At 35.6% G+C, this 25,466-nt stretch overlaps 1 protein-coding gene across 1 annotated transcript; it reads right to left on the bottom strand.

Moving 5' to 3' along the window:
• Window positions 1-6,599: 6,599 nt before the first annotated feature.
• LOC113038911 (nuclear receptor subfamily 5 group A member 2) lies at window positions 6,600-24,430 on the bottom strand. Its single transcript, XM_026196709.1, has 7 exons — window positions 24,188-24,430; window positions 23,247-23,365; window positions 22,621-22,762; window positions 20,829-21,574; window positions 10,854-10,973; window positions 10,617-10,764; window positions 6,600-8,471 (listed from the first exon to the last, which is right to left on the bottom strand). Exons 2-7 carry the CDS (start codon window positions 23,346-23,348, stop codon window positions 8,218-8,220), a joined length of 1,512 nt encoding a protein of 503 aa, XP_026052494.1. The 5' UTR covers window positions 23,349-23,365; window positions 24,188-24,430; the 3' UTR covers window positions 6,600-8,217.
• Between the last annotated feature and the right edge of the window lie 1,036 nt (window positions 24,431-25,466).

Below are 25,466 nucleotides of genomic sequence, written 5' to 3' on the forward strand. Positions count from 1 at the left end.
TTAAGGCACATTTCACACCAGGGATGCTGTAACGATAAAGATAAAGTTTTAAAAGTTGTTCTAGTTCAACAAGAAGAGAGTAGTTCACACAGAGTCCCGATTATAACAACAACAGCATATATGAACGATGTCGGGGAGAACAATTTGTAACCAGATAAAAACACTGAGAGAATCCACTTGACTTTAAAACATATAAAACGGCAGACTACAAAACTGTATCATTTGCATTTCGCACATGTTTGTCAAAGCAGTGTTTTCAAAGCAAGAATGGTTTAGGTTAGTTTAGGTTTTGATTTAAAGTAAATTAAATGGCATTTACGCTTAACTAGAATATGTGTTTACTGGTGCGATGGGAACCAGGACACTGGGAAAGCAGTTCTTAAGTTGTTGAGCTGTCCTGGGTCATTTTGATCTCTCAGTTTCCACAAGGATGATGGGTAATTAGATTATATGATGTCATCACAGCACAGGTAACAAAACACTGATTCGTAAAGAAGCATATACAGAACACATGTATGGACATAAGCTTAGTCACTAAGCACTTTAGCCCTGGTTATCATGACAGTTCTTCATACACTGACTGAGCCTTAGTGTATGAAGTGTGCGAATCCAAACCCTAACCTGAACTCTAACCCAAACAAAAATCTATAAGCCACAGGTTTCACTGGGATCCTCACTGGGTGTTTCTCAAATGTGTGTGTGCCTGTCTGAAAGAAACAAAGACTAGAGAAACTGACGGGAAGAGCTCAAATGATCCGGTATCAAACAGTTTGATCAGATGCAAAGGGTTGTCATGGTAACCTGTGCCAGGCAGGTGGCACGGAGCGGACAAGGTCATTAAGTTTTTGATGTAACTTGGGACAACCGCAGGTGGGCACTCTCTGATCAGATAGCTAAATTCACCCAAGGTTAATGCTGACACACACATACACACACACACACACACACACACAACTGCCACATAGATGCTGGTGTATTTGTCTTTATAGTCAGTAAAAATCTGACAAGCACCTCAGATGTTCAAAGACAGTCAAGCCACTGTTTACTGACAATGAAGGAAATGTGTTAGTGAAAATTTATGCTGAAAATTATGTCAACATCTAAAAGTTGTGAATTAAAATGAGAACACAGTCCACAGCTGTCTCTTTATTTTACTGTCATTAATAGAGTTAGTTAGCACCATTAAAGTATGAGTATTGTATTGATTATCAACCTGTATTTGATATTTTTGTTTTATATGAATATTGGATATTTAATTTACATTCTAATTTCCCCTATTTTTGTATTTATGTGAACCAATTAACACTCAAAACACACAATGATTTAGTAAAATAATCTTGAGCCAAGAAATATCAAGATGAAACTATGTATCCTATACTGTACATAATAATGATATGATGCCTAACTTCAATTGTAGCGTTTAAAATGATAGATTTTAGCTTTCAGTGTTTATTTTTTAGTGTATAGTTTTAAAATTTATTTAGAATTGAGATTTGGGCTTACAATTTCATAAGAGGGTGAAAATATGAAGAAAGAAAAATGTCACCGAATTAAGATTATTACAGGTATATAAAATAATATTTAATAATGAGAAGAAAAAAATAAACTCAAATAATACTTGAAAAAAAAAATAACTGAAATAAAATATTAAAATAAAATATAAAATTATATTAAAAACAAATCTTAATTCAGCTAGCTGCTAATTAAATATTTTCAATATTAAATTAATGTACTAAAGTAACTAAAACTAAAGTTGAAACCAAAATAAGAAACTCAATAAAAAAATAAATAAAACTATACTGAAATTTAAATAAAAACAAATTCAAACTATTAATAAAAATTAATTGTAATCATTTCTAATTGTTTTAGTTTAATCATACCTTTGTTTTAGATTTTTTATTTTTAAAACTTTTTTTTTTCTTAATGAAATTTTTGTAATATAGTTCAATCAAGTAAAATTTTTGGCCCTCTGCAGTAAAACATTTAAGCAACAAAAGAATCTAAAAATGTAATATCTGCAATTTATTCACTTATCAGCCATAATACACAAATAATTATTGATTTATTTATATTTTAATATCAGCGCAGCAGCATTTTGAACAACATGAGGGTCAATACATAACTTGAACATTTGAACATGACATCACATCCAGCCTAGGTCACGGGATGTGACATCACTGGTTCTGACAACAAAAAAGAACTATCTATTAAAAGGACAGAGATGTGATATACAGGAGGATGTTAGCAGAGGTATCGAGCTGTTCGTGTGTGTCCTTTCTGAGGGTGAAGGTTTTTGGGTCTTCAGGAAAGCATCCATGTGAAAAAGGTGGTATGAGGTCTTTCATGTCAAATGACCAATTAATGGAGCTGAAGAGGCCCTTAAGTGTGTCGTGTTTGCACACACCCTCCCTCAAACACACATACACTCTCAAACGTCCACACACTGGCTGAAAAGACCCATTTCACGGCTCTCTAACACATCAGCCACTCACACACCTGTTCCCACGTCCACTCTCTCACACAGACACACGCTGCCCTGGCACTAAACCAGAAGCTCTCACGTTAATTGTGTCCTGACTCTCACTCCGGATCTCTCAGGTGCAGTACTGAACCCTCTCACACACTCACACACATACACAACCATGCACGCGCACACACACACACAGCTCTTTGAAGATCTGTGAAAAGAAAAATGATTTTTTTTTTCGTTTTAATTTTGCACTTTCAAAAGACCCAGCTGTGCTCTCCCGCTCTCCCCCTTTTCTCGATTTTCTTCCTCTCCTTGCATGGCTCTGTGTTAGATTGTAGCGCAGTATAAAGGACAGAAATTAAATTGTATTGACTTGGATGTTTATTCACATATTTTTATTCAATAACATTTTTGTTTTACTTAATATTATTTACATTTAAATACCATGGAATCTGTAAAGACAATGAGAAAACAGTTTTTTTTATTTATTCTGATTTTACTTATTTGTATATTCACATATAAACGTGTGCTCTTGATTATTTTTCAGTAAATGAATCTTTCTTGTTATTTTATAAATGTAATTTTAGAAATATGGTGCATTTGCTATTTATTTTATTTTTAAATGTATTAAATTAAATTAATATATATATTTATTATGATAAATACAATTATATAATTAATATTATATATTGTTTTATTTTTGTGCTCTATATATATTGTGCACTGCATTAAATAATTTGGTTTTAATTTTTGAATACAATGCCGTAGACTACTTCTACATTTTTCTTCATGAAAAGAGTGTGGATAGTTAAAGTCATGCTTAAAAATTTTAAATCAAACTACACACCATTAATTTAAAAGAAAGACAGCATAAGCTCAGTTTTCAGGCAAAACTTTAAATGATAAATATGTTATCTAATGCAAACTTCTGCAAGTACTGTAGATTTACAGTGCTTTGAAATATCAGTTCCAAAATACAATCTGTTGGTACACTGACTTAGTCTGATACTTCTGCTTTGGACATTAGGTACATTTAATAAGGCACATTTCTTTCTCGCGCTCCCTCTGAAGTTTGGAAGGGTTGCCAGGTTTTCACAACAAAACTCGCATTTGAAGAGAGTTTCTGAAGCCTTAGGGGTCGTTCACATATCTTTTGTGCACTCATGTTTGTTATTTCCAATGTAGGCACGCGGTATCGCACCGCATCGAGTTAAAAACATCTCAACTTTTCAGAGAGCCGCAAGCGCACCGGAGGTCATGTGACAATAACTAACCAATCATCTTCATCCTTCGCCATAAAAACATTGAAAGCTCAGCCAAGATGAAGGAACAGCTGACCATAGCTATATATGGATTGCCATTTTGAAATAAATTTAGTAGCAGAGCTACTGCAAGCGATTTTCAATGCTGCAAATCCATTTATCTTTCCTGAAATTTCTGCGTCTTCATGGAGAGAGCGAGTCATGGTTGCTTAGCAACAGCAGACGCCTCATGGGCCTTTCACACAGAACGTGGTATGCATCATTTGCGTGCTTGCGCACACGCCGTGGTCAAAGTTCAGAATAGTTCACCTTTTTGCCGCTGTGACGATTACCAGCGCGACCAATAGAATCGGGGGACCCAAACAAGCACGGAAATCAAAATGGATGAACGGCTAGTACTGTGTGTCAGACTTTCCTGAGCTGTACGATACAAGTTTGAGGTCGTACCCACAGCCTCTTCTTCCTTGCTTCTCTCTTAATTCTCATCAGCTGGACTATCGCTATCGCTCGCTTCTTCGAAAATGGGCAAAGAGCATAGACAGTAAAAGAAATGGACACAGCGACCCCATTGGATTCAACTGAGACAAGTGAAGTCAATTAGAAGCACGCACGTACTGCGCAGACTCAAACTGAGCTTGATGAAGTAGATGTCACGTGAGCAACCTGTAAGTCTTCTAATTGCTGTGCCAAGAGAAATCTGAATCACCCACCGAATCTTCCAGAAAAGGCGAGCGTGAACAGGGACAAATTTTGGTAAGTATTCTGATTAATTATCTCCCTTGACTTTATGCCTCCACGTCCCACCGATAGCCTCATAGACAGTAAAAGATTGCTTGCGAGCTTCTCCTCCTGTCCATATGGGAATTCTCCTCCTGTTCATATGGTAATTTTTTACTGTGCGACAGAAGGTGTTTCTCAATGTCAAAGAAGGATCCTCGGAAGCCAGTATTTCGATGATGCTACGTCATCGACATCCTAACCCTAACCTTGTTAAAAGATGCCTGTATAAATATGCCATACACAGGAAAGGATGCATATGTGTATCCTTCACGCTCTTCGCGCTCTCAAATCACCCACAATCCTATGCGCGCAGCTTTGCTATCAAAAATTCCAAAATGTCGAATGTTAGCGGAGTCGGGGCGTTAACGGTTTTTATTTACGTTACCAAACATTTGTTATAACTGTAGTAAATATAAGTAAAGTTTAACGTTAAATGCCAGTACAAATTACTACCATATTGATATTGTAAATTATAAAAATACAAATGGTTAACGGAACAGGAACTGTCATTTAACAAATGTTAACTTGGTTGCGTCATCGGCATTTCTTTTATAAATAACTAGTTAAGTTGTCCAAAGTAATTTAACGATACAATTCACAGTGTTATTCAAACGGACCTTTTCACTGACGTAATGACGCAATTACGTGCACTTACTAGCCTGTTCCATTTACGTGTTCTCCGAATGCTAAAGAAGAGTCTCACCTAGCCTCTGAAGGAAGTGACTTGGAAGGATCAGTCCTGCCACGGAAGTATCCTTGACATTGAGAAACGCCTGGAGAGACACTGGTCATGACGCAATCATTAGCCTACTTTTTACAAAAACTGCTTCTACTGGACCATAACGTAAGATACAAGGTAATGGAGCCTTTTATAAAATTTTTGTGTTTCTTTAGAAATAATTAATATTATTAATAGAGTCTTTAAACACCTCAGATGTAAAGTTATTCGCTGTCAAAGTGACGCCAAAATGAATGTGAGTCAATGGAATGCTAACAGCAGGTGGGGTTCCGCTAGCCAATGGCGGCGTCCAGAGGTTCTTCAAAAAAATATGAAACCCTGCCCCCCTGGCAAAGAGGTGGGAGCTGGTTGCTGAAACCACGCCCAACTAGATCAACAGAGGTGACAGCAGCAGCAATCCACATGTCACTCAAGTGGCCAAGCCCTTAATTATGAAGAACTTTAAGGCTTTAAACACATTTTTTTTCTGCTGTAAAGTCGGGGATTTTAACATTGGGAGTCTATGAGATTGACCCTCTTTTAGAGCCAGCCTCTAGCGGCCAGTCTGTGAATTGCTGTTTTAGTCACTTCCGTGTTGGTTTCAAGAGAGAGACCACATGATTGCCGCTTGATCAGGACATAGGTGTGGGTTCGAAAATCATTTGATTCAGATCAGGACTTCAGAGTAGGTACTGAATTATTTTTTCTTCTTCTTCTTTTTATTAAACAGTTCAAAAGATCAAACCATTAAGGCAGTACAGTTATAAAAAGAAAACAAAGAAAAAAGAAAAAAGGATGGATATAGAGATGTACTTTTTCATTGCAGAATTTTGAATCATTTTCATGTAAGTTTAGATCAACGGTTTAGAGTTTAGATTTTTGTGTATGTATGTGAAATTTAGCTAGCAGGAAACACAAATTAATTTATATTTCCCTATAGCCTATTCTCTTTCGAGTAGTTAAACAATCCAAAGGAAACCTAATTAAAACAGAAAAGTCACTTACAAAATGAGATTGGATTAACATTAAAAATTTCCAAATTCCTCTGTGGTTACATTGCCATAACAAGTGAATCACATATTCATCAGAAGAGGGGCAAAAACAGCAACTCACTTCGATGTCTGGCCTGTTTTATAAAAATTGGAAATTAGGATTAACTCATTAATATGTAGCTTGACTTCTTCGTATTTAAGGAGAGAACTATAGTTTCCAAAATCAGACATCGCTTGTGATTTTCACAAATTTAGTAGGGATGCTTTGACATGTCCCTACCAATATCCAACGACTACTAAATTAGCAATAGTTTTGATCAAACAAATAAATGTCCCCACAAAAGCCAAAATCAAACCGAAATCCTGGGAAACCAATCAGCTGGTTTAAATAATTTGTATTTATTCATTTGAAACAATACAGTTAAGCACATTCATGACAAATGTCATTAACACAAACATGTTACATGAAAGAGAACTTGACCAATCAGACACTTCACTATACAAAAATCAAACATGCTGAGATATCATAATCAGCTTGGCCGAAGCTTGAGAGGGGCTTAATATATTGAGATGACATTTCTTAACAGTCGCGCGCACACCAACACCCTTTTACACACTCACACATTAGAACGCACAGAGACACAAACACATCTGAATAGTCATTTATGCCCATTGATTCTCTCAGCGTCACAGGATCAACAGTGTTAGTGTTAAGGCAGAATTGCAAGTCCTAATTTACCTCCCCTTGCCTCAGCATAAGCACACACACACACTCAACTCTTTTGAAACATACAATATACTGGTGTTTAAGTGTGCAGTGTCTGATAAATACGGGCTTAAAGAGCTCTGTTCAAAAACCTAGTGTGCTGCCTTGAGATTACATTTCATAAGAAGCGTAAATGATGCTGTCTATGTAGGCAGCTCACTAGGTTTTATGGCAGAGCTATTATGGGTGTGCTTTGTGTTGAATGAGGCCTTCCCTCTTTCTTTCTCCCTCTCGCTTTCCATCTTAAAAAGGGAATGTTAATGAAGGTTGCTTAGCTCATTTACTGGCCTCACTTGATGAAATCATTAGATTTCAGCTTATCGTTTAATTTGTGCTTTAGATTGTAATTATTGAAATACCTCACTTGTCATGACAGACATGTTGCCGCTTCCTGTCTAAGTGGGAGGTTCTTGGCTGTGATTGTGCCTCACCTTGTCTTTTAAATACTGGAATAAGTGCTTCTTGGTGCCTGTGTGTGTGTGTGTGTGTGTGTGTGTTTAGAGGGAAGGCACAATCTGTCGCTTTTTTAAATAGAGTGCCAAGGGATGACGTATTTTTGTAAGCCATGTCCTGGAAGCAAGTATTTTACGTAGCATTTTCGGTTCCATTGGTCAAAAGTCAATTGGTTTTTAAATGGGTTTTTGGATAAATGCCTGAACTAAAGTCTGTACTGTACACAAGCTCAATATATTTTCATGTTTAATACCCTTTTGATTGAAAAAGCTGCTGGCTAACTATTTGGTAAATGGGACTACAGAGATTGTTGAGGACATTCAAGATCATCACATCGAACAAGTTAACTCATCTACTCCTTTTGACAGCCTCACTGTGTTTGTAATTGCATTCTTTTAAAATATTCTCCCTTTCAAGGAATGAAAGAGCAGAAGTCATGCGACTGTGCTGTAGAGTTTAGCTTTCTACTTCCAAGTGCTTGTATTTAGGCTTCAAACAGTTGTTCATTCCTGACCAAAATGGGTAAGAATCACAGAGCTGATTTTCTGCAAAAAATTGAATTGTGTTTTTGTCAAAGGAACCAGGGTGATGCTGACCTACAAAATACGTCATCGCTGCAGCACAGTCAATAACACTGACATCTCCCCTCTTTCCTTTCAGAAACACAGTGGCATGGTTGATGAGGTTTTCTGTGTGCGAAAGACGACTGCTGCAAAACATCTAGTCAATAACAGTGTCATCTGCAAAGGAATCGGGCCTGTAAATGTGTGTGTGTGTCAGATGCAGGTTCTCTTGGCATGCAGCATTTCTATGAGGAGGTTGTTGCACGGCACCTCTCCGCTCAGGTGTTTGTAGCACAGGTAGTCTTCAGCTTGTGTGCTGAGTGCTCTGAGCTCAGGAAGGCGCAGCAGAATCTGACTAAACCTGTCCGGGAATTGTGGATACGCACACAGTGTGTACTCCAACAGCGCGGCGTTCACCTGCTCGTACACGCTCTCCACGTAAGGCTGGTTTTCCAACAGCTTCACATCTGCAGTAAGAGAGCAGGGCAGCGGGGTTATTAACTAAAAAGTGTTCATGTGTTAATGTTTATATTTATAAATTGTGCACAAAATATTAATAAAAAAAATGTTAAACGGTATAAAATAAAATACAAAACTTCAACTTTATTTCTGCTAGTTGCTGAGGCAACATTTCTTATTTTCCTTTCATTTTCAGTTGAATTGAAGTACTAAAATAACTGAAACTAAATAAGCCAAAACTGACAAAAAAATTATAATAACAATAAGCTGCAAAATGTATTTTTCTCATTTGGGTTTATTTTAAGGACAATAATAAATAAACTTACACTTGTCTGAAGCGAAATAGTCTAACTAAAACTAACTAAAATTAACAAAACAAAACTACATTAAAAAAAATTTCCAAAAACAACAAAACTATCAAAACTTTAACTAAAACAGAAAATATGAAAATATAATCTTATTCAAAATATAAACGAAAACAGGTATATCAACGGTAGTAAAATAACACAGAGATGCTCCAACAGAGTCTCAATGAAGACGCATGAGAGGAAAATGGGTTTTCAAGCACTTTCTGAACACACACAAATACAAACACTCTTACTAACACACATACACAGCCCTCAGCCACTCTTATTATGAAAAGCAGCTTTTGTCGAAGCTAAATTGCTCTCACTTAAGCGAACGCGAACAATAAAGGAGCATTTTCTCCCGAAGCTGAGAAAGAGACGGCGCGGACCAACATGGGGTCAATCCATTAAACTTCTTTTGAGTCGGAGTCTTGTTATATATGGCGTGTGTGCGTCTGCGAGCGGATACGGGGTCCGGCTCCCTGCCTTTGTAAACGGGAGCGATTCAGCAGCCTTTCATTTTAATTAAGCCCATTACCCAGTTACCACGCGCCCCGCGCCACACAAAGCACGCTGCCATTCACGACAAATAGCGTGATGCACGCGCGTCCTCGTTAGCTGGGCTCGAAATCAATGCAATATTCATCTTTTGAGAAGTTAATTAGCCTCGGTCAAACCCCGGGAGAGGAAATATGGATACGTTCAATAAGACGCGGAGGACGGGGTGATGCAGAGCCAATGAAAATGTCTTTTATATAAAACTATTAAAACATCAACAGCAGCATTGCTGAACTGAGGGAGCCTGACACAGAAAGAGAGGACTTTCACACCTCTTCCTCATTAACGAGAAGTCGTTATGGCCTCTGGATTTAGTTAAGACCTAAAACTCTTCAAAACAATTTAGAGTAACTTATTAAGGGAAATATCATTTGGTTATCATTCCGTCAGCCAATCGTAAAACATTCAAAACGCTAACGAAATTTAATGTGACACGTTTTTTTGGTCTTCTGAAAAATATATATAATATATATATATATATATATATATATATATATATATATATATATATATATATATATATATATATATATATATATATATATATTACAATTTACTACTACTGAAAATATAAACTAAAAAAATAATTTGGGTTATAAGGTCACATATAAAAGCACATTCTCAGACTACAGTTCAAAGGTTTTGGGGGTCAGTATATTTATTTAGATATTTTAGTCATCAAGGACATTTTATTTCTATGTGAAATAAAAGCGGTTTTAAAATTTTTATTTATCAAAGAACCTTTTGGGAAACAAGTAGGCTATCTCATTTTTCAGAAAGATATTAAGCAGCACAACTGTTCTCAACATTGATAGTAATATTAATAGTTAAGTTATTCTTGAGCAGCAAACCAACATATTAGAACGATTTCTGAAGGATTGTGTGGCACTGAAGACTGTAAGAATGATGCTAAAAATGCAGCTTTTAATACTTTTTCAAATATATTCAATTAGAAAACAGTTATTTGAAATTGTAATGAATTGTATTTATTTATTTTTAAACTTTTAACCTGTAGAGCATATTCCTGTGCATGCAAACCTAATAATTCACATGGAAAGACATCAGCCAACCATATCAAAGTCTATAGTAACACTAGTTGAAAAAAAAAACACACACTGTATTTTTTTCCCCAAGATTAATAATCACATTGTTATTTTTTTTAAGAACACTAAAACCTAAAATTGGCTAAAAACAAAGTAAATTCTTTCCATTTTGAAGTGTAACTGGTGTTTAAGTTGATATTCTCACCGGGGTTGAAGAGGATGAGGTATTTGAGACAGGCGGTTTCTCTGCGGTCCAGCTGAAGCTCCTGCAGACGGTGCACAAGCTCCTGACCTCTCTGTATCATCCCGTTCAGAGTGACCCCTGCCTGGGCCAGTAAAGACGCAAGCTCAACCTGACACACACAGACATAAACTACATGAAATCAACACATCAGATGTATATTTCTGCCTATAATCTGTCTGTTTTGAGTTTGTGTGTTACCTCCTGTCCAGTAATGAGAAGCACACTGTCCTCTTTCCCATGATGCAACTGTCTGGCGATGTAGTCCAGCACAAGCAGCTCACTCCAGCAGTTATGCAGCAACTTCATCTGATCTCCCACCTGTGAAGCAGAATGAAATATGAAAATAGACTAAATGATTTCCAAATATGTTTTACACTATTTTATTAATTCAAAAATATTATTGACTATATGAATAATATAATATATTCTATTTGTATATGCATCACATTTATAATTTTTGAATCTGTTATATAATTTATTAAGTGACTTGATTAAGTGAGTTGTTTCTCTATAAATTAAAATATATTTTTATTTCGTATAAAATATTATTGCTGAAATATTGCTCTTTCACAGCTCACAGCAACTTAACCTATTTAAGATATTTGTTAATATATAATACTTTTGAATATTTGTTTAAAATTATATATTTATATTTTTATATTATATTTTATTTAATTAGTGAATCTCAGTTTTTTCTCTATAAATTATTTAAAAAAAAATAGATAAAAAAAGGAGTCAATTAATTAATATAAAATTATAGAGGTATATGAAAGGAAATTATTATTTTAATTATTTATCATTTATTCATTTACTTCTTGAAAATTTTGGAAAATCTCCTCTTAATCTCTAGAGGAGAAAATAAAATAGTTTTCTTATAAATCTCTTTTTGCTTTCTGGGAGAAAACAACTATTAAGACTTCCCATTTTTGATATTTCTTTCCTACATTTTATGTATAAATAAATAATAAATGAATACTCATACACATACATACATATTTTCATATTCTGTGCAATACAATGTGAATATGGCATTGTGGCTACACACATACAGAACATTCAGACACGTTTAAAAGGAGCCTCACCCACACAAAATTTCCAGAGAGTTGCAAGTTTTCTACCGCCAACACAATAGCATTGAGTTACTGTATAAAAATGGAAGAGAATGGACTGAACCATCATTCAAGTTGGCAGAGATGTGATTCAGGCTTCATTCAATAGCCGGCCGCTATTGTGCATATTCACACTCCACTTTAGCAGGTGGAATTGAATTGAAAATAGCCAATTATGTGGATGATATAATTCTACAGAAACAACTTTCAGCTCACTGTTGCATATGAGATTCGTGACCCCTCAGTGCCTCTCGGGGCGGAACAGTTAATAGCAGCAGGAACGCACTTGTTATTTTTTTTAAGCGCATAGAATTGGACGCCAGCTCTATCTCTCCCTTTATGCCACGTTTCTGTTGCCATGACGAGAGATCGTACGGCACATTCTGCACACAGTGAAGGAAGCTGGAGTCTGTCTGTTGCCTTAGATACACAATGTGCTACACAATCGACAAAAACACACATGCAAAGCTTTCTATGCAAATGAAGGAAAGCAATACTGAGGTGAATGTTATTAAATACCCCTTCACCGTACTGTAAGCAAATCATTTCAAATCTAGAGAATTTCATTTTTTTGCAGTTATGTAGTCAGCTGGTTATTAGTCGCAAACAACTAGTGTTATTAAATATCAAAATCAAATATAGTTCACTCAAAAGGGAAAAGAGAAATAAACACATGTGGGTTTGAAATGACACGAGGGGGAGTAAATGGTGATTTTTCTTTTTTCTTTTTTTATCCTTTATCCTTATCATTTGAAATCAAATGAATAAAAAGGCAATGCTAGTTTATTTAAGCTACCTGAAGTAGCTTAAGCTAGTGAATGTTTTGATGATAACTAAAGAGAAAACGTCAGATTAAAGCTCTTTTGAAGCAAGTCGTTTCAATCTTGAAAAGAGAAAAAAACTTTCTGCACTTACAGCTGCTTTCATGAATAAACATAGAAACATGGTTTTATTTGACTTGAAGTGGATCTGCTGCAAACTATTGTTAGCAATGCTAACCATTACTGTGCACGATCAAACGATAGTATGAAAGTGCTCAAGTAGAAATAAGTTGAGAAATAATGTTACAACAAGGTCAGGGTCTCACTACAAGTGCCACCGCAAAACTGGACAACCAGAATGTACTTTTGAAAACACCACAAAACGACACATTGTCAATGATAGATAATAAGGGGAGATGCACATGCTCCGACCCACAGTGTTAAAATGCCCATATTTCCTATTCCTAAACTAGTCACCAGAAGCATCATTCTCATTAAAAACTGTATTTGGAATGCAAATAATTCAACAAATAAATAAATACAAATTTGTAAGAAAATAGTTATGAAACAATGTACCATACTTAAACATTAAAATAATAGTTCACCCAGAAATCTTCAGAAAATGTCCTCACCCTCAGGCCATTCAAGATTTAGATGAGTTTAGATGAGTTTAGAACAGATTGGGAGAAATTCGACTTTACATCAGTGGATCCTCTGCAGTGAATGGGTGCCGTCAGAATGAGAGACCAAACAGCTGATACAAACATCACAAAAATCTAAAAGTAATCCACACCAATCCAGTCCATCAATCAACAGCAACAAAAAGAGTGTAAAGAACAAATCTATAAATATATCAATATCAGCTATAATTAATAATATTGCTTTCTCCAGTGAAAAAGTGGTCTCATCTGAATCAGGAGAAAAACATGCACAGACCAAGCATGAAAATAACTGTTCTAAATAAACTGATTGGTTGATTCTGATGTGAGAGGACAACAAGGGGTGGACATTTTCACTGAAAGAATCGTTATTATGAATAAAACACATGTTTTGTCTAGTAGCGATGGTTCGAAGTTAAACGTCTTAAAGATGGATTTGTTTCATTCAAACACATTTTTTCACTTCGCAAGATGTTAACTGATGTACTGGAGTGGTGTGGATTACTTACTGGTGTGAATTATTGTGATGTTTTTATCAGCTGTTTGGACTCTTATTCTGACGGCACCCATTTACTGCATTGGTGAGCAAGTGCTAATGCAAGTTCTGAAGAAACAAATTCATCTACATCTACATCTTGGATGGTGAGTGCATTCTTATTTGTGACTGAACTATTCCTTTAATGGCTGCATTATGTTCACATGACTTCCACAAGACAAAACAGGAAAAGAAAAAAAGGTTTATCAATTAAAGTGACAAACAGCTCAAAGAAAATAAATAAACAAAATCAATCACTGATATTAAGTGCTACCGCAAGGACTTTAGAATACTGAACCTGCGACTTACTACCATTACTAGCATTTTTCAGCTTGTCCTCGGCGGCATCACTATAAGTGCTGTGTGGAGCCGCTTTTGGAGAGTGTCAGATGCCCTTGTCACCCCAGTGTGGGCTATTATATGGGACAGAGAAAAAGCTTTGCTCTGAAAAGATTATGAGTAAAACAAGACCCTTGTCCATTTCTCAGCAGTAGCTGTTGACTCTGAAATCACACACAGACGCGCACACATTCACATACACACTTGAACGCCACAACATTTCCCTGTCAGCGCTTTATATATTTTGTAACCCTCATTTATCAGCGATAATACCTGCCCGCTGCCCCAGACTTCCACAACACAGGCTTTATTCTTGTTGCTATTTCTCTCTCGGTTTTATCTTTGCAGAATAAACCCGCCTCTTTTTGTGTTGCAGGAATTTGAGATTTTGACCCAGAAGGGCACAGATGTCCAGCTGTGTGAATGTGGAAGTAAAACTCACAAACAGATCACAGAGGACAGAAGCTACATTTAGAATTCGGTTTTAGTGTACTGCTCACTGCTCAATATAGCTATTTACTGTTTAAACTATATATTATATTACTGCTCAATATTGACGCTTATTTCTGTCTTTATATGCATATATATATATATATATATATATATATATATATATATATATATATATATATATATATGCATGTGTGTGTGTGTGTGTGTGTGGTTGTAATGACAAATAATTAATTTAAATATAACCAGAAACATACATAAAGAAAATACACATTGTTAATTTTAATTTCTTGTTGATTTTAAATGATTATAAATAGAATGCATTTTGCAATAACAGACAATATGCAAATGTCAATATGCTGCTTTTTCACATGGTTACGAGTTTTAAATAATTTAATTACATACTTTTTTTGTTTTGTTTTAGAATGTCATAACTTTGCCAGTTTTGAAGTAAATCTTGAAGGATATGTTGAAAATCATGGCAGGTTTAACTGTCAAACTGTTAATGTCAGTGGAGGGTCAGGTTTATTTATTTAGAAATTATTACTTTTGTTCACCAAGGACACATTAAACTGATCAAAAGTAACAAAGGAATTTATAGGGTTAAAAAGATGTAATTAAAAAAAATGCTGTTCTTTGAACTTTCTATTCATCAAATAATGCTGTAGAAACTGTATAATGGTTTTTCCACAAATATATACAGGTGCATCTCAATAAATTAGAATGTCGTGGAAAAGTTAATTTATTTCAGTAATTCATCTCAAAATGAAACTCGTGTATTAAATAAAATCAGTGCACACAGACTGAAGTAGTTTAAGTCTTTGGTTCTTTTAATTGTGATGATTTTGGCTCACATTTAACAAAAACCCACCAATTTACTTTCTCAAAAAATTTGAATATGGTGACATACCAATCAGCTAATCACCTCAAAACACCTGCAAAGATTTCCTGAGCCTTCAGAATGGTCTCTCAGTTTGGTTCAGGCTACACAATAATGGGGAAGACTGCTGATCTGACAGTTGTCCACAAGACAATCATTGAAACCCTCCACAAGGAGGGTAAGCCACAAACATTTATTGTCAAAGGAGCTGGCTGTTCACAGAGTGATGTATCCAAGCATGTTAACAGAAGTTGAGTGGAAGGGAAAAATGTGGAAGAAAAAGATGCACAACCAAACAAGAGAACTGCAGCCTTATGAGGATTGTCAAGTAAAATCAATTCAATAATTTAAATTAACTTCACAAAGAATGGACTGAGGCTGGGGTCAAGGCATCAAGAGATACCACACACAGACGTGTCAAGAGATTTGCTGAACCACAGACAATATCAGAAGCGTCACCTGGGTTAAGGAGAAGAAGAACTGGACTGTTGCCCAGTGGTCCAAAGTCCTCTTTTTAGATGAGAGCAAGTTTTGTATTTCATTTGGAAACCAAGGTCCTAGAGTCTGGAGGAAAGGTGGAGAAGCTCATAGCCCAAGCTGCTTAAAGTCCAGTGTTAAGTTTCCACATTCTGTGATGATTTGGGCTGCAGTGTCATCTGCTGGTGTTGGTCCATTGTGTTTTTTGAAAACCAAAGTCACTGCACCTGTTTACCAAGAAATTTTGGAGAACTTCATGCTTCCTTCTGCTAACCAGCTTTTTGAAGATGCTGATTTCATTTTCCAGCACAGTTTGGCACCTGCCCACACTGCCAAAAGCACCAAAAGTTGGTTAAATGACCATGGTGTTGGTGTGCTTGACTGGCCAGCAATCTGACCTGAACCCCAGTGAGAATCTATGGGCTACTGTCAAGAGGAACATGAGAAACAATGCAGATTAGCTGATGCCACTGTCAAAGAAACCTTGGCTTCCAGACAACCTCAGCAGTGCCACAAACTGATCACAACCCTTCCACGCCGAACTGAGGCAGTAATTAAAGCGAAAGAAGCCCCTACCAAGTATTGAGTACATGTACAGTAAATGAACATACTTTCTGGAAAGCCAACAATTCACTAAAAATGTTTTTTCTCATTGGTATTATGAAATATTCTAAATGTTAAATGTGAGCCAAAATCATCACAATTAAAAAAAAAAAAAAAAAACAAGACTTAAAATACTTCAGTCTCTGTGCACTGACTTTATTTAAAACACAAGTTTAACAAGTTGAATTACTGAAATAAATGAACTTTTGCAAAACATTATAATTTATTGAGATGCACCTGTAAAGCAGCACAACTATTTTTAACACGGATTCTTATAAATATAAATATATTGAGTAGAAAATGTTTTCAAATATTACTGATTTTACTGTATTTTTTCTGTATAAATAAATGCAGCCTTAGTCAATCTAATAGACTTATAGAAAAAGAAAAAATAATTATATCAACCCCAAACTTTTGAAATCATCAGTGTATTACACAAACACACACACACACACACACACACACACACAAATGCATTCTACACACTGTCTGCAAGAATGGTAGTATGCTTTACTGAACACTACTAGAGAGACTACAGGTTGTAGATTGAGATGAATACACATCCTAAACATCTTTCAAACTGTCAGACAAACACTGCATATGTTTGTCTTCAGAGGGTTAATAAACTAACAGTTCACATCCGGCGTGTGTGTGAGTGTGATATGTGTGTGTGAGCACACCTGTTCAGGTAATAGTGGGAAGTGGAAACAATCCATCAGCACAGACAGAGGAAGTGATGATGGTATCAGTCCTGCAGCATCCTGCCTCAGTGGCTTTATTACAGTCATGTCACTTATAAAACATACCATGGTATCACTAAAGCTTTTGAGAATACTGTATTTTGGAATAGGCCTATGTATCAAAGTACTATGGTTTTACTAACTGATACCATGACTGTACACTTTAGACTTGTAGGTGGCAGACTAAATCAAACTGATGGACCAGAGAAGCATATTTACTAGATTTTAAATTAACAAAATAAATATTCATTAAATGTCAGACTAAATGTTGACAGTAGATGCATTAACTGAATTGAAAAGCAGAGGTTAATATTGGTTTTACTGTTTTTTATAAATCAATGACAATAAATATATAAACACATGTAAAATAAAATATAAAGGTTCTTCAGTGGTTCTTATTGGCAAAAAATAATAATTTTAATTGGGTCCTTTGTAGATGAAAAACTTTCTTTAGGCTCCTCAGATCAGCGGGTTTCTAAATATCTATAAAATAAAAAGGTTTTAGAATGTAAAAAAGGTTTTATTATTACATCAGCATTTAAAAACTACTTTGCTTCTAATTGGAATCTTTCAGGAGCGAATAATAGTCAGCTGAGTTTGACTATTTTCTGGAGGAATCTGATTAATTAAAAAGAGTGAGACTTGTTGAATAAGAAAAATCTTCAGGCAGACTGAACACGCAGACACTGAAGCATTCACATTCTCCACTTATCTGGAGAGGAATGCTGTTGCTAAACCCCCACACACATATGCGTGCACGTACACACACACACACACACACACAGAGAGAGAGAGAGAGAGAGACACACACACACACACACAGAGAGAGAGAGGTACTGAGAAGTAATGGACTGGAAATTGCAGTGTTTGCACTAAAAATAAAGAAAATTCAGTTATATTTGTTGCAGACACTAAGTAACAATTGTTTTAATTCAAATTCAGAAGAGACTATCATGTGTCTTGTATTTTTAATTGAAACTAAAAATGTATTGTGATTTATTGCTGCTTTTTTAAACTATAATTCCATGTTTTCATTCACTCTCTTTCTTTCAGATTTTAAAAATAATCTTTCAGGTTTTACATTGGCACACCTATTGTTTATTAAGCCTCTGTTTCCTACCTCAATTGTATCTCTTTATTTGTGTGTGTGTGTGTGTGTTTGTGTGTGTGTTGAGAAGGTTATTCTATTATGTGGTGCGATTTCACAGAGTATCATGGTCCGTGTATGTTTGCGTGTGTGTGTGTGTGTGTGTGTGTGTGTGTGAATAATGGCAAGTGTTACTATCTATATTGTGTGTGTGACTGAAATGTTGTAATGTGTGATTGTGTTTATGCCGCATTGTCAGCAGGGTTTGGAAACACTACAGAAAACGACAGCAGCTAAGAATGGACAAAAGAAAGGAGTGTATCCTCTATTTCCTCTAAGACAACAAACACTCTTGAGTTTATTTAAAGAGCTCTTCAGGACCACCAAAACTCAAGTGTTTTATGTAAAGACCCCTCAATGCCACAGGTTATAATGGACACAATATAACAGGAGCACTCAGATTAAGATTATTGTGAAAAATTAATGAGCCTTTTGAAATGAATCTTAAATATATCTCAGCATTTTGGATTAACAGTAAATCGAGACTTCCAGTTGAAATATGCAAAAGATGACATTTCAAGTAAGAATGTATTAATGCAAGATTCATGAAAATTCTACAGTTTTAATGATATTGTGATAATTGCTAAATTGCTATTAAATGAATTCAGTTCAGTATCCAGTATTCTCAAAAAATAGAGTGGGGTCAGTAAGAGTTTTTTTTTTTTTTTTTTTTTTAAAGAAACTCAATTTTATTTAGCAAGGATGCATTAAATTAATCAGAAGTGACAGTAAAGTCTATTCTATTGTTTTATGTTGCAAAATATTTATATTTCAAATAAATGCTGATTGTTTTCTGGTTCCACAAAACAACTATTGTTGATAATAATAGAGCAGCAAATTAACAAACTGTGATTCATGTGGGATCATGTGACACCGAAGACTGGAGTAATGATACGCAAAATTCAGCTTGGCATCAGAGAAATAAATTACATTTTAAAATACATTAACATAAGTTATTTAAAATTGTAACATTATTTCACAATATTGCTGTTTTTACTGTATTTTTTGATGTGTTGAGCAAAATAAATATAAATAAATCTTTTCAACCTCAATCTTTTGCAAGGTAGTTTATATAAATGTGCACAAAACATGCCTTATATTGAGTATTATAAAATCATTATCATTATTCACAGGCTCAACAGCAGCTCAGATCATCATTACAATGCATTGTTTCCTGCTATTTGTGTCATTTATGCTACAAAACCTCATAAAATGACCAGACAGCTAATAATTTCCTCAAAAAAACCTGTTGATTGAATCACATCAGCCATCACTGTCCGCATGTTAGAGCCATTATAAATGTGACAGTGAGCCAGAGCAAACACAGCAGGCTGGGTCTCTTCATCTGGAAACACACACACACACACTCCCTGTTCGTCCATGTCAGCATCATTTCATCATGCCAACCGTATCCGCTCTGTTCATTTTTTTTTTTACCTTTATTTAACCAGATGATCTCATTGAGATTTAAAACCTCTTTTTCAAGAGAGACCTGGCCAAACATACAAACATTGTGTGTGCGTGTGTGTGTGTGTGTGTGTGTGTGTGTGTGTGTGTGTGTGTAAAAGGCCTAATATTACTTAATCTCATTAGACTGGATTCCAAAATATCAATAAAAACTTCACGCAAGTAAAGATTTTACATAAAAATAATTAAAAAGTTAAGATTATATATATATATATGCACTAAAAGCAAACATTTTCAAAGGTTACAAATGACAAAAGGAAGTTTAAAAAAATTTATCAATTAACAGCTGCAAATGACTGGGGGAAAATTTGCTCTATTTGCTTCAAATGCTCCATTTAATGTCAAATAACTTGACATGAACACAAGTATATAAATATATATATATATATAATTTTTTTTTTTTTTTTTTTGTAGAAAACCTCTGGGGCATGTTTGCATTTTCTTGTCACTGGCCATAACTCGGAGCTTGAATTGAGGACTAGGCATATAGTGTGTCTTTGAAATCCTTCACACATGTGAAAAAAGGCTGAGGACTGAACAATAGGTGAAAGCTTGTTTACAGGAAGATAGGAATCTTTGTGGCAGTTATTCTGGTGATTTAAGAATAATACAAGACTTTCCACTTGTGGTACGAAATAAATATGATATGAAATATGATACAAGGCGGTTTAACTGAAGGCATAATTTAATTCTGTCATAATTTACTCACCCCCAAATTGTTCAAAAACTGTATACATTTATTTATTTTGCTAAACTCAAACAATATTTTGAAGAATTTGGTAACAGTCGGTGGCAGCCCTTGACTTCCATAGTATTTTCTCCATACTATTGAAGTCAATGGCTACCATAAACTCAGCATTCTTCAAAATATATATAATTTATGTGCTCAGCACAACAAAGAAACTCATAGTGGTTTGGTACAACATGAGGGGGAGTAAATGGTGGCAGAATTGCATGTTTTGATGAATGATCCCTTTCCTTCAGATTTGCTTGTGTTCACACTTACCTTTAGCTCCTTAAAGAAGATGCAGCTTCGCGCCCACTCCACTATAGAGAAGAGCGTCTGATCGGCCATGTGGCACATCAGGCCGAAGGTGCTGAGCCGTTCCTGTTTGGCAGCGAGACGTGTGTTCTGTTCCTGATTGGCCGCCGCGCTCCGAGAGTTCTGTTCCTGCTGCAGGTGAGCCAGGTGAGCGCTTATCTTGCTTTGCACCTGCAGCTCATCTTGCTCACAGCGAACAAACTCTAGAACCAGCGGCGGTACCGTTAAGCCCAGTGGGGCGAGCGGCGGGCTGGTCGACACTTGCGTCTGGTCGACGTATGTGTAGCCTGGAATGGATTCTGGGGAGCTGGCACTGGTGTAATGCTCTGAGCTTGTGTAGTGGTCGGGGTACTCAGATTTGATGGCGCGGCTGGGCAGGGTGGGATACGCCGGGTACTGTGCTGGCAGAGGAGTGTGCGCCGGTATGGGGATGGATAAACTCAGGGAACTGGATGCGTAGAGGTTGCGTTCGTAATCTGTAGGGGCCACCGAGGTACCGATGTTTAGGTGGGTGTTTTTTGGAGCTGGGGTGGACAGAGCGGTGCTGAAGCTGTAGTCAGACTGAGGGGATGACATCAAAGGGGGCGTGGCTTCAATCTTTAAGCCACTCGCCCGGATGAGAGCTTTCTTCTGCTGCTTTAAGGCCCGGTCTCGTTTGTACATAGGGCCAAATTTATTGCGCCCTCCTCGCATCCTATCAGCACGGACAGCTGTGAGCACAAACAAAACCATATTACAATACATTTCATATTAATTTTAATATTTAACAGTATTATACAAAGGTATTTTATAAATGAATATTATAATCAATCTAAATAAAACAAGTCATAAAAATAAACTGTATTCTACATGTTCAGTGTATTATATTTATTTAAAATCATTTTAAAATGTATTATGAAAAGCATTATATTCACATTATATACAGTATAAAATTACAGTCTACTAAAAAAGTATTCTTCAGATCACTGAAGTAACTACAGAGTTTTTTTTTCTAAAAATTAAATTAATACAAAGATATCTGTGGAACTTAAAAGGGTTCTTCTATGTAGCAAAACGGTTTTTGGTTCTAATTGGAATGTTTATTTTTAGAAGAAAAGATTCGTGTCCTACAAGCAGGTCGTTTATTGTCCGTTTCTCTAAAATTCGTCCTTCGATAAATGCACGAACTTTAAAAATATCTCTATAGCCTGGCTGATTAAAAATAGAGCTGTGCTTAAATGAATACTTAACCTTGATCAAGAAGCAAAGCGCGCGCAGCCGGTAAGGCAAAGGTGCCTGCAGATAATAGAGACCTTGCAACAAGAACGGAGTTTTTTTTCTTCATTGTTTATTTTTTTCTCGTCTTTTTTTTTTCTGATTCTACATCTACATGCATAATAGTTTTTTAAATAGACCTTCTTTACGGAAAAGGCTATGATTTAATCGGTTTTTGCCAATTTTCCGAAATAGTACACAATTCCTGTCACAAGATTGCCTTTATCCATATAGGCTACATAGAGATTTAAATAGTAAATGATTAGATAACGTAAATTGTACGATGAATTAATCAATACAATAAAATCAATACAATAAAAAACAAACAGCTCTAAAAATGATAAATGTAAAACGTGATTTTTATAAGAAAACATTTTAAATTGTAGCCTAATCATTTAAATTATTCATTATTATTTGATCTCCAAATAATTTCAGATTTATGCAGTTGTCTATACCGATCTGAATTTGAGATTGAATATGAGATAAAGCATATTTCGCTCACCTTCCAGCCGCATCCCGACGTTCAGACATTTCTGAAAGCGGCAGAACGGACAGCGTTTCCTCTGGGTTTTATCGATCTTGCAGTCCTGACTCTCTGCACATGTGTACCGTTTGTTATTCTGTACGGTCCTCTTAAAGAAACCCTTTAGAATGAAGGGAGAAAAACATTTTACCATTCGACAACAAAGACAAAGAAGAAAAGAAAATAAATATTTACAATTAGCCTATACAGAATAAATTCTATAGAATAATTTATCTATAGATAAATTGCCAAAGTGACTTTAAAATGTATAAACAGACTGCGCAATTTGATCGAAGTGAATGTAACATCGAAATATAATTTGTTAAATATATAGCCTAATATATTTACAAAACTGTATACCCCTTTATATGATGTGCATTTGTAAGCTAAAATAGCTTTTTCTACTTGATCTGACCCTTAAAACTTTGCTAAGGTAGCCAGGCTGATTCAGTCACAGGCCTATTAAATTATTCAGGATAAATGCATTCAACATTTATATAAAAAAATTATTATTATACTTTATCATTTAGATGGTCATCACATCAGATTTTAGGTTATTGAAAACATTTTACACTGGGCTATATTTAAACAGTCTGATTTAATACCTTGCAGCTCTCGCAGGTTAATAAACCATAATGATAGCCAGATACTTTATCCCCACACACCGGACACAACTCTTCCAGGTCCGTATCATAACTGTAGTCCATTCCGCCCCGCCGAGCGCCTGCGCACAAACATTAACACACACCTGAAACAGCTTCTTCAGTGCTTCAGCAGAACCGTGTATATGCTTCTTGCTATTACATATGATTTTCTTGGTGGTTTGAAAAGCACTATAATATTGAAGGTTTTCTAAAATAATAATAATAATAATACAAATTAAAAGAGAAAGATTAGGCTCATATTTTTATTATTAAACATGATATAAAAACTAAACTAATTAAGGCCTTTAAATGATCACATTCAATATATTCACCGATTAGTATTACTTTTAGAAGCTGTAAATACAACAAAGTGTTTTACAATAAAATACTGACTAGACTACTATTCCTTCTGCTTCAAAATTCGCATTTGATTTAACGTTATTACTAACCGTTTTCTATTTATTTGTGAAATTAACTAGAACTTTCTGAGTAAAAAAAAAATAATCATAATTCTACGCCATTTTTTTCAGTGTATGCTCCATACGGAGTTGGTATTTACAATCTCGCCATTGACAAATCTAAGTCTATTTAAAGATTTCGAAAAAACAACAACAACAACCTTAGGCTATAGTTGACATTTTAGCATTGCAATTTTAACAATACATTGTTTTTCATAATAAATGTTTATAAAATCACCTTACGTTAAGTAAACGAGAAAATATGACAGCGTTGTCATTTATTTGTTTTATTGTGTTAAATAGGCCTATCAATATATCACAGCTATGAACCTGATTATGAGGTATTACATTTTTAACAGTATAATCATTCTACGGTTGAAATGCAAATAGGTCCGAAGGACTGTAACGACAGCATGTGATGTTGACGTGAAAGGCAACTGTTACCTGTCAGTGACTCTGCTCCTCTGCGGTGCTTCAGTGCTGCTGCTCTCTGCGCGAGGAATTTAATCAGCAGAGCCGCGACGCTGCGCGATCCTGCCGGTTCAGTGCGCGACTGTTTCCCCGGTAAAACCTGCGTGATGTGTGCGAGGGCAGCAGCTCTTTAGTGTTCGGCCTCGTGCGTTCACACAGTAGACATGCCCTCATATTCACACACACACACACACACACACACAAAATAGTCAATGAGCGACAGGAAGAAGCGCCTATCTGCAACAGGTCCTGAGGATGGGGAGGAGACAAGTTTCCAAACGAGCGCTTCGAATAAACTCTGAATCAGTTTATGATTAAAAATATATGCATCTTTTCTTTCAAATCGGCCGACCTATTTATTTATTTATTTTTCTTAGTATGCAGACATCTGATTTTTATTTTAAGAAAAAAATTTCAAAAGCAGTAACTGGGCCGGTACCTTTTCTGAAGTTGTTAATTATGGACTAATATTTACACTTTAGGTACAAAAATGTTATTTTAATGTAGGCTACTAATACAAACTTGAAAAACATACAAAAGTGTACCTTTTAAAAAGGTATGCCTCCTCCCCCAGTGACAGCTTGGTGCCCTTTTTTCTGAGAGAGGGGAATAAAAATTAACAATATTTGCACAAATATCACTTGCACATCTATAAACTTCACGTTATAGATAAAAAAACCCTATTTTTTACAACTAAATAAAAAAAATCCTCCCACTGAGATCTGGTCCTTTTCATAAAATGATACACAAATGAAATATTAATCTGTGGAAGAGGATTTTGTTTAATATAAAATGAAATGAAAAGTGATGGTGTCAGAAAAATCAAAGCTCAGAACTGAATCATATTTATTAATTATAAAAAGAGAAAGTTGCTTTTTAATGACACAGTCAAAGTGTCCCTTGAATGACGTAGCCTAAACACACACACACACACACACACAGCTGTATATTTACATGTTTTCACACTGCATCAATTCGTCCTGCAGAGCCATTAACAGCATAAATTAATAACTTTTTTAATTTCTTTTAATGAAGTAATCGGTATTGGATTTCTAGCCGCACAAACACGCTCACACGCACAAAAGAATCTGTCATTCTTTGACTCGTGCACACGAGTGTCTCCATATGGCGCATTTCCCATCAGTCATTGTGCTACTTAATCAATAAAGAAGGTGAAAGACAATTGTGCGGAGGTGCTGGAGACCTCTCGCGTGCGTTCGGGCTCGCGCTCGCGCTCTCAAAGGCACGTGGA

This window comes from Carassius auratus, chromosome 21 (genome assembly GCF_003368295.1).
Source record: "Carassius auratus strain Wakin chromosome 21, ASM336829v1, whole genome shotgun sequence".
Lineage (NCBI taxonomy): Eukaryota > Metazoa > Chordata > Actinopteri > Cypriniformes > Cyprinidae > Carassius > Carassius auratus.

Excerpts from the sequence above, each read along its gene's own strand:
- LOC113038911 (XM_026196709.1), bottom strand. The coding sequence starts at position 23,348 with ATGGACTACAGTTATGATACGGACCTGGAAGAGTTGTGTCCGGTGTGT. Across the intron at positions 21,575-22,620 it reads CGTCGGGATGCGGCTGGAAG|CTGTCCGTGCTGATAGGATG; the intron begins GTGAGCGAAATA and ends TTGTGCTCACAG. Across the intron at positions 8,472-10,616 it reads CCTCATCCTCTTCAACCCCG|ATGTGAAGCTGTTGGAAAAC; the intron begins GTGAGAATATCA and ends CTCTTACTGCAG.